General features: G+C 48.2%; 1 protein-coding gene across 4 annotated transcripts; it reads left to right on the forward strand.

The window, feature by feature from the left end:
* Window positions 1–9,323, forward strand: CHCHD5 (coiled-coil-helix-coiled-coil-helix domain containing 5). Of its 4 annotated transcripts, none has more exons than XM_059405615.1 (4): window positions 1–191; window positions 1,229–1,369; window positions 1,452–1,584; window positions 9,079–9,323. In XM_059405615.1, coding segments are annotated over exons 1-4 (282 nt in total). In that variant the 5' UTR covers window positions 1–189; the 3' UTR covers window positions 9,085–9,323. The 4 variants fall into 4 exon arrangements, with proteins under 4 accessions (XP_059261598.1, XP_059261596.1, XP_059261595.1 ...); XM_059405613.1 differs by having other exon boundaries at window positions 2–191; window positions 1,452–1,650; window positions 9,079–9,304; XM_059405612.1 differs by lacking the exon at window positions 9,079–9,323 and adding an exon at window positions 4,253–4,424 and having other exon boundaries at window positions 2–191; window positions 1,452–1,650.
* Window positions 9,324–10,128: the final 805 nt, after the last annotated feature.

Genomic DNA, 10,128 nt, shown 5'->3' on the forward strand with positions numbered 1-10,128 from the left:
GGGCCGGAAGGAGAGACAGAGCGCCGCCATGACAGGTTGGGCCTAAAGGGAACAGAATGGGCCACTTGCCGGCTCTGCGACCGGAAAAAACGAGGCAAGGACAGCCGAGTTGGGCGCCGCCATGACAACCTGACCGGAAAAGGCGGAGCTCTCCTCCCGGACTGATTTCCTACCCGCACCGGCCTGGAGATGTGAGTAGCGGGAGCGCCTACCCTGGATCTGCCGCCGCACCCCCTCTCTTCCGTGATCTGGACCTGGGCCAGCACTCCGGGAGGAAGGGTTGGCGTCTTTGTTCCTCGAAGATCCGACCCTTAGGATTCAGCGCAGTGCATTACAAGTCTCGTCCCTCCGCGTGTCTAGGCCCCGCCCCCTGAGCGTTTAGACTCCGCCCCTCTACTTCTGGTAACTGGGAACTTGTCGGGTCCACCCTTAGCACCCACCCAGTCGTGTCCAACCACTTTGCAACTCTAGGACTGCAGAATTGTCACGGCACCTCTGCGATTCTTAGACCCGTCCTTAGAGCTCCGGGTTCATCCCCCTAGATCACCAAACTATACCTTCTGAACCTTCGGATCAGCGCATCATCGCAGACCTCGCCTGTAATGCCCACAGACTTGTTCCCAGACCACCCGTGCCGCTCTAGATTTCCAGATCTTTTTCTCAAGAGCTTACTTGTAGGAACATCCAGGTCTATCCCAGAGCTCCAGCCTCACCCAGTGCTTCCACATCATGCCCCTAGAACTCTGAGGCCCACCCCAGGGCTTCAAGTCTCACCTCCAGTACCTCTGTCCTCAGACTTAATCGTTAAGACTCTGGTCAATGGACCCTTCCCCAGGACCCAAGACCTTACCACTTAGACTTCTGAACCTCTTTTTAGGACTTCCGAACCCCTTTATGGCTCCTAGATTTTCTCCTAGAACTCAAGATCTTACTTCTAAGGCCCTATCGAGGGATGCCTGAAGGACCCCAAGGCTTGCCTTTGAATGATTAGACTTTTTTTGGAAAAGTTCTCCATCATCTTCCCAGAAGCCCCCACCCTGTTCCACAATCCCCAGGGCTCATGCTTTCCTTCCCTGTCCATTTCCCTGGCTGTATCCCAGGATACCTTCAGACTCCTAGATCTGCCCAGGATACCTAGTGTTGTTCCCCGCTCCATCCCCCTACTGAGATCAGAACTCCCTTCCTGGTCTGTTGCCTGAAATTACCCTCAGCCCACCATGTCCCACAGGCAGGCGGCCCTGGAGGTCACGGCTCGCTACTGTGGCCGGGAGCTGGAGCAATATGGCCAGTGTGTGGCGGCCAAGCCTGAGTCATGGCAGCGGGACTGTTACCACCTTAAGATGAGTATTGCTCAATGCACATCCTCCCAGTGAGTGTGGGCAAGAATGGGACGGGGCGGGGGCGGGCAGTGGAGTGGAAGTGTGAATGCTTGAAATGTCCTTCCTCCACAGCCCAATCATCCGTCAGATCCGCCAGGCCTGTGCTGAACCTTTTGAGGCCTTTGAGGAGTGCCTTCGACAGAATGAGGCAGCTGTGGGCAACTGTGCAGAGCACATGCGCCGCTTCCTGCAGTGTGCTGAGCAGGTACAGCCACCGCGCTCACCCTCATCTGTGGAGGTGAAGCCGCCACAATCACCCTCAACTGTGGAGGTGAGGCAGGAGCAGGGACTTGTCACTACTTACCCCCTTTGTCCTGGTAGTTGATCAAAATAAAGACCTGGGAGTTATCCTCAGCCGCCCTGCCATAGGCCTGTGTGAGCATCTGGGATCCAGAACATGATCACCTCTTGCCCCTTCCCATAGCCCCTTCAGTTCAGACCCCTCTCTGACCTCTCCACCTCCAGAATCCCTGCCCCAGCCTTTTCCCTGACTCTCTGAATCCCCTCTCACTTGCCCTCCCCACAGTGGCCAGAGAGAGCATTTAGAAACTGAAAACTCATCCTGGTACATATTTGCTTAGATCTCTTCAATAGCTTCCCATTCGCTCTGAGAACAAAATCCAGGTCCTTGCTGATTCTCTGTGTTCTTCCCCGGGCTGACCTCATCCACCTCCTTCCTTACCTGCTCTCTTGTTCCCTTCCTCACTACCCCTCTGCTGTACTCGGTGAGGGGATGAGGAGTGAGCAAATGAGTCTTACTCTCTTTAATGATGTGTACGTACATAAACAGATATGCAGTATAATGATGGTATTAAGATTTTATGGATGGCTGCGATTTTTAAAAGCTGTCTTAAAAGATTGCTTGGGGAGGCTGCCTGGGTGATGGCTCAGATGTTTGGGCATCTGCCTTCAGCTCTGGTCATGATCCCCAGGTCCTGGGATCGAGTCCCGCGTTGGGTTCCCTGCTCGGTGGGGAGCCTGCTTCCCCCTCTGCCTCTGTGTGTGTGTGTCTCATGAATGAATAAATAAGATCTTTAAAAAAAAAAAAAAAAAAGATGTCATTAAAGACCCCTTGGGGAGCTGTAATAAAAATGAAATTGAGAAATGCCCCTTTAGAAGTTAACCACCTCCCCTCACTGGACTGTGCCCTCCTAAGGCAAAAGTCACATCTTGAACCAACTCCCTCTTAACGTTCTCTTATTTGAGCCTCTGTGTTCTGTATTACCGTTTTCAGTCCATTCTCTGTGATGGTCCCAGAGCAGTCCCAGAGGAAATCTGATCATATTCTGCTTCACTTATATATTTTATTTTATTTTATTTTTTTGAGAGAGAAAGTGCGAATGGGGAGATGGGTAGAGAGAGCGAAAGAGAGGAATCCTAAGCAGGCTCCACACTGACTCGGGGCTCGTTCTCAAAACCCTGAGCCCAAATCAAGAGTTGGTGCATGCTTGATCAACTGAGCCACCCAGACACCCCATGTCCTGTTTCACTTGAAAACCTTTCAGTTAAGTGTCTGCTTTCAGCTCAAGGGGCCCAATCTCGGGATCCTGGGATTGAGCCCCAGGTCAGTGTCCCTGCTGGGTGAGGAGCCTGCTTCTCCCTCTGCCTGCTGCTCCCCCTGCTTGTGTGCTCTCTCTCTGTCAAATAAATAAGATCTTTAAAACAAAAACAAAGCTTTTCGTGGCTTCTCACCTCCATCCGCCAAATCTGAATTCCAGCACAGCCTATAGGGCCCCCCCCCCCCCCCCCGCTCCCTACTTTCTACATCATACTCTGTTCCAGCCATAGTGAGCCTGCAGTTACTCAGGTGCATGTCTCTCCTGCTGGCAGGCTTTTATCCAGCTATTTCCTTCTGCCTGGACTGTCCTTCCTGGGCCACTTGGCTACTTGCTATTCTGGCTTATATAACGCTGCCTCTGAAAACATCCCCAGCAGGTACATCCCCATCTCCAGCCTCCCAGGGTGTCTGAGCTCCCTCCATCATGACTTGTATCTCACTGCCTTGTAACTGCTTCATTCCCATTGGCTGTCTCAGAGGGGTTCTTGGCTAAATATGGGGGAGATGCCCTTCTACCAGGCCCTGTAGTCCTTGTTTTGTTTTAATAAGGCAGTAATAAGTGAAAGGTTCAGGCCCTAGGAGTGGACACCAGCAGGAAAGACTTTTTAATTATTTATTTTTTGAGATTTTATTTATTGGGGTACCTGGCTAGCTTAGTGGGTTAAGCCTCTTCCTTAGGCTCAGGTCATGATCTCAGGGTCCTGGGATTGAGCCCCGAATCGGGCTTTCTGCTCAGCAGGGAGTCTGTATTCCCTTCTCTCTCTGCCTGCCTCTCTACCTTCTTGTGATCTCTCTCTACCTCTCTGTCTAAAGATTTTATTTATTTATTTATTTGACACAATGAGAGAGAGAGATGACAAGTAGGCAGAGTAGGCATGGTTCGTCATTCCTGTCCTGGTTAAGCAATCAGCCTCTCCCTGGTCTTCCTCTGGCCATCCTGCTCTCCTCTGGCAGCCAGAGGACCTTGTAAAAATGGAAATGAGATCATATCTCTTCCTTTACAGCCTGTGTGGTTCCTGAGTGCACTCAGTGATTACTACCACATCTGCTTCCTCTATTGCCCTGTAACAATGCCAGGACACAGCAGATGCTCAGTAAATATAGCAAATGGTGACTTCTCTGCTCCCAGTGACAGTTCACTGTGTCAGATGTGTTCACATGACAGATGGCCAAGGTCATCACCTGATACCTTCTCCCTCCAGACGCTGGACTTGGCAAAGGCAGCCTCTGCTGTGTCTACATAATCTCCCCAGTGGTGGCCCCAGGACCAGGCACAAAAGAGGTGCTGGTAGATGGTCATGTCTTTTTTCCACAGGCAAAGGCACTTCCTGCCTCCTGAGGACTCTGAACCATGGAAAAACTGGACATGAGTGACTGGCTCCTTGATGCCCCCAGCCCTGAAGAGTCGCCAGGTGGAGTCCTGAGGGGCCTGGACCTGAGTCTGGCTTCTCTGGACAGCAGGACTCACAATAAATAAAAACTCTGTATACCAGGCTTTGCCTTCTGCCTTCAGCAGCTGAGGGGGAAACCCTGCTCCTCTGTTCCCCAGCTTTGCACCATGTGCCAAGAAAGGGCCTGGTCACCAGAGTTAAGATGACCCCTCTTCCCTCGTTAACTCTGCCAACAGCCACTTCCAGTCTTCTGCTGCACAGATGTGGGAAAGGCTCTTTCTCCCACCCACTCCAGTGTTTACCCAGTCTTTACGGAGCATTTCCTTGAAGTTTAGGGGGCAGTAATATCATACTTCTTTTCCTCCTGTGTTTTGAAGCAATCGTGTGATAGACAGGGGCACTACACAGTGGGAATGAAAATACTGGCTTTATTATTGAGAACAGTGAAACCAAGGGGTATGGCTTAGCGTGTGCTGTCCTGGACTTCTGTTCTGTCTTGGTTTGTGTCCTTCCAGAATTCAACCCTGAGAATTAGAGTGCAGTTAGTATATTTAGAATGTGATTCCAGAAACATCTGGAGGTGAGTGGAGAGGTGAGATGGAGAGAAGGCAGCCGACAAAAGGTGCGCTATCAAGCCAGTTACCACAGTGGACAATGGACTCAACCTAAGGGGCAAGGGGATTGGGGTACAGATCACCAACTGCCCGTCTGTCATCGGGGGCAGGTGTCATGGGCACTGATGGTCTTGCACTCCTTCCTGCCCTGTGTGGTCCTGTGCCCTGCCATCAAACAGGCCCTGAGTGGAGAGTAACCAGGAATCAAGTGAGCAGCGTTCAGCGCCCAGAAGAGGGCTGAGTGGATCTGGGCAGGGACCAACAGGGGCTGGTGCAGCTTCTCAGTTTCTCCTCAGAAGTACATGTTCTGTGAGCTCAGCTGGATGAGCACGAGCTCCCCAGCGGGAGCAGGTCCTAAAGGGCAGAGGGCAGACAGGACTGATGGGGGAGAGAGAGCCCGGTGTGCCCCGCTGAGTGTGCCCAGTGCCTGCACCCAGATTCACCATTCAGACAAGCCACCTCCCCCTGGAGGTGACTCCAAACTTCCAGAAATTAGAAGTGACTGGCCAGTGCTGATAGATTGGCCACTGGAAGCCCAAGGCTTGTGCTCTGGCTTGGAAAAATGAGCCAGGGTGTCTCCTGGGGATTTGATCTTTAAGACGAAGTCATCAGTTTGCTTGGGAGCAGTCAGGGTTGCCAGAGCTGCCAAAAGCCATGTGGTGCAAACCAGAGAAAACCCAGGTAGAGAAGGGAATGTGATCGTTCTTGTGGTTCCTGATTGGGCTGCTTGGGTCCTGATGGCTTTCTGTCCCCAGCTTTAGTTTCCTTGGGCTATAGATTGAGTCCTCAGAACTTTTTGTATGTTTTCAGCCAAACCCACTTTGCTTGAGTGGGGTTCTGCTCCATGTAATTATAAGGAGGGTAACAAGGGGGCGCCTGGGTGGCTCAGTTGGTTAAGCGCCAGACCCTTGAGTTTGGCTTAGGTCATCATCATCTGGGTCATGGGATCAAGCCCCATGCCAGGCTCAATGTTCAGTGGGGATTCTTCTTGAAATTCTCCCTCTCCCTCTGCCCCTCCCTCTTCTCTCTCTCAATTAAATAAAAAAGAAAAGAAGTGATAAGAACAAACAAAACAGGTTGATTAATCTTTTCACAGAATTTTTTGGGGAAGATTTTATTTATTTATTTAAGAGAGCATGAGAAGGGAGGAGGTCAGTGAAAGAAGCAGACTCCATGGAGCTGGGAGCCCAACGCGGGACTTGATCCCAGGACTCCAGGATCATGACTTGAGCTGAAGGCAGTCGCCCAACCAGCTGAGCACCCAGGTGCCCCTCTTTTCACAGAATTTACTTTTGGCTTTACTAGTGTTCTTTGCATATTTGTTTTTAATTTATCTTTTTTACCTTTTTTGGATTTATTTTTTTTTCTTTTTGAAATGAATGTTTAGCTCAATGATTCTTAGCCTTTTTTCTTTTCTAATGTACACACTTAAATTTCCCACAAAGCAAGCCTTTCTATTTTGCATTTTTCATTGACCCCAGATTATTTAGAAGTTTAAAACTGTATTTTAAAATTTCTGAACATATGGGGATTTTTCTCATTATCTTGCCTAATTGCAATTGGACTAGGAACACATTTTCTGTGGTTTCAGTCTTTAGAAATATGTTGAGACTTTCACAGCTTGGCATAGGGTTGGCTTTTGTTAATGTGCCATCTGCGCTTGAATCCTAATCCTAGGTTCATCATGCACTATCTTAGGTCGGGTTCCCCCAGAAACAGATTTTGAGGCAGCGCTTTGGAAGATGGCCCCAGAAAGCACTGGTAGGGCAGAGGGAAGTGAGACAGGAAGGGAAAGCAGCACATCAAGGCCGCATTATCAAGCAAGTTACCACTGGCCAACAGCTTAACTCTTTGGGGAACTCTGGGAAGCAGTGGAGAACATATACTTCCCACTCAAGGGGGATCTAACTAACCCCCACCAGTCATTTTCCCTGCTTCTTTCTGTGTGCCAGACACACAGGCAAAAGTGGGCTCTGGTGGAGAGAAAACTCCAGCAAAGAGAAGAGCAGCAGCTTCAGGGTGGTTCACTCAGTGGTAGCCACCCTGGGGCCATTCATTGCAACGTGACCCACGGCCACCACCACCACCATTGTTGCAGCCTGTCATGGCAGCCTCACAGTAGCTCCCATCATCTCAAATCCCTTTGGTGCCCGTCACTGCTGCCTCCCATGCCTGCATCACACCACAACTACCATTGGTGGAGGTTTTACAATAACACAAATGCTTTCAAAATGCTTGGCTCTGTTCACAAAGGATGGCTGCCTTCAACCAAAGTGGTCAACTGGAAGTGGTGGGCATGAAGGCTGAGGGAGTATTGAGAACAGTATGGGGAGGGGACAGGGCTCAGTGTAGGGGGAACATGTGCAGATGTTGAAGTGATCGAGTGAGCTGATGACCCTCAGGATTCTGAGAAGGCAGAATATGCCTGTCAAGGGAGTGCAGAGGTGAGGAGGTAGGGTATATTAACCCGAAAGCAGAGTATGTCATCGAGAGTCTCCATTTCACCTGTGGTGGTTGAACTGAGAATTTGTGCTTCCCATTGAATATACTGACTTTGTTGATAAAGATAATCAGAATAAGGATGCTAAATATTTCAGACAGCACTCCCTTGAGTAGGTAAGCACCTGGTTTATGCTATGAAAATCTTTTGGACAGAATCTGTACAAATAGAAGCCAGATTCTCAAAGGAAATTCATTATCCTGAAATAAGCTGGCAGGGCACATGGCTGGCTCAGTGAGTAGAGCATGTGACTCTTGATCTCATGGCTGTGAGTTCGAGCCCTATGTTGGGTACAGAGCTTACTTTAAAATCTAAAATCTAGGGCATCTGGGTGGTTCAGTGGGTTAAGCCACTGCCTTCAGCTAGGGTCATGATCTCAGGGTCCTGGGATTGAGCCCCACATCGGGCTCTCCGCTTAGCAGGGAGACTGCTTCTCCCTCTCTCTCTGCCTGCCTCTCTGCCTACTTGTGATCTCTCTCTGTCAAATAAATAGATAAAATCTTAAAAAAAAAATCTAAAATCTGAAAAACTATGTATATACATATATATGTATATGTATATATATATATGTATATATATATATATCTGATTTAAAAATCTATTTCAGTATGCAGACAAGGCTGAGAACCACTGTCCTAGTGGAATTTCTCAATTTTGATTGTCTTCTATAATATTAACACGCTTGGAACTAAGGTTTGAAAGTTTTGGAAACTACTTTGAAGCTCGTGACGTTAACAGAGGTTTCAGAGTCCAGGGAGTTGGTGTGTGTCACAATAGTATTTCTTTTTTAACTCAATAAATATTTACCAGTGAGGTGGTGACATTGAGACAAGGTCAGACCCAAATAATTCGAATCCTTTCCTTCTTTGATGGTCGAGAAATTATGGGATGCATGGAGTGTTGGGTCAGCTGAACAGAGGAAAGAATGTCTCTCTGAAAAGCATTAAGAAGCAGGAAAATTGCCAAGGACACAGACAAGTGTGTGTAACGAAGGGACCTGCACTCCCGAGGTTCTCAAGGGCAGATGCCTGGACACGGTCCCTGGAGCTGCCTTTGCTGCAGAGCGTGGGCAGATGGGCAGATCTCATGCTTCCCAGGATAAGCCACTGGGGATAACACCATGACTGTGGTGCAGCAATACAAGGGACTGGTGAAGAAAAGAGAGACATGCAGATCAGAAAAATGAAGAAGCAGAACGACCCCAAGGCATCCAGCCCCAGCAGGGCACCAGCCCCAGGGAACTGGGTCCAGGCAAGCATGTATATTAAGCTACATAAGTGTAAGACTTTTAAAAAGCAGAATGTAAACCCAGGAGTACTAATTAAAAAGCAAATTACCTCTTTTGAATAAAAACAACTACTTACTTCTTACTTTTTCTGTCTAATACAGTAAGAGTTTTTCTTTTTCTTTTCTTTTTTTTTTTTAAGGATTTTATTTATTTATTTGTCACAGAGAGAGCACAAGCAGGGGGAGCAGCAGGCAGAAGGAAAAGCAGGTTCCCTGGTGAGCAAGGAACCTGACATGGGACTTGATCTCAGGACCCTGGGATCATGACCTGAACTGAATGAAGGCAGATGCTTAACCAACTGAGCCACCCAGGCATTCTGAGTTTTGCTTTTTCTATTTCCTTTTCCAGGAATAATTCTCCAAACTGCCCGCATTCTTGAGGATGCCCTTCTCTTCTCTTAGGTGGTGGTAAAACTGAAAATCCTTTCTTCCACGGTCCATGACTTTGTCAAGAGGGTAGTGAGCTTGATGGCGTCACATCAGACTGACCCCAGGAATCAGATGTTGGCTTGCTGAGCTGAAAGTCAAAGCAAATTTTATGTAGTTAAATAAAAGAGAGCAAGTAAAATATCTCATTAAATGCTCCTGTACATTTTGAGGAAATGGAAACGTGACTAAAATGCACATTATGAATGCCTCAGTATCATAGGTAAGTAAATCACAACTCCGTATTAGCAGGGTTGTACGTTAGATGTCCAGGACACCTAACAAGTAACATCTTTTCGTTTTTCTTGGTAAGAAACAGACTGAGCGGGATGGGCTGAAATTTACATTTGCACTGCCTGCCAAATATGCAAATAAATAAGAAAAACATAGTTTGTCTTTGGATAAAAGATCAGCAATCTTTTATGTTTTCTGTGATTTCATTACAGTCATAGAAATTAAGATGATTAAAACTCCATTTTTCAAACCAAAGTACCTAAGAGCTAGGGGACACATTTCGCATTGCAGCCTTGCTGCAGTTGACTACAGGATGAAGAACACTAGCAGGAATAACTATAGGAAGATCTGATAGAATCGGGTTTGTGCCTTAAGGGGCCAACCCTTCTGTAATCAGGATTTCCCCTTCGGTTAGCCCTCTGGACATTTGAGTTGCAGTATCTCAACCAGGAAATGGAAGGTGCTCGGTTTCACAGAGCAGTTAAGGGAACAGTACAATATGATGATGTCTGCGTGTTGAAGTGGTGCGCCCAAGCCAGTTCAGTGGCTGCTAGTTTCTACTGAACATCGGTGTCTTTCAGGGAGACAAAACCCCCTGCATTATTGGTAGATTTAGAAGTAGTGAAGTACTCGCCTGTCTTATCTTGAACTTGTGAGCTTCCGTCTCCTTGTGTGCTTGCCTGTACCTCTCTGCACATGTGCAAGCAGACATTCCTTTCTGCGCAATGTGCGGTGTGAT

The sequence above is a fragment of the Mustela nigripes genome, chromosome 7, assembly GCF_022355385.1.
Source record: "Mustela nigripes isolate SB6536 chromosome 7, MUSNIG.SB6536, whole genome shotgun sequence".
NCBI classification, from domain to species: Eukaryota; Metazoa; Chordata; class Mammalia; order Carnivora; family Mustelidae; genus Mustela; species Mustela nigripes.

Coding starts and splice junctions, on each gene's coding strand:
- CHCHD5 (XM_059405612.1), top strand. Junction 1,370..1,451: donor GCTCAATGCACATCCTCCCA/GTGAGTGTGGGC, acceptor CTTCCTCCACAG/CCCAATCATCCGTCAGATCC. Junction 1,651..4,252: donor AATCACCCTCAACTGTGGAG/GTGAGGCAGGAG, acceptor TTTTTTCCACAG/GCAAAGGCACTTCCTGCCTC.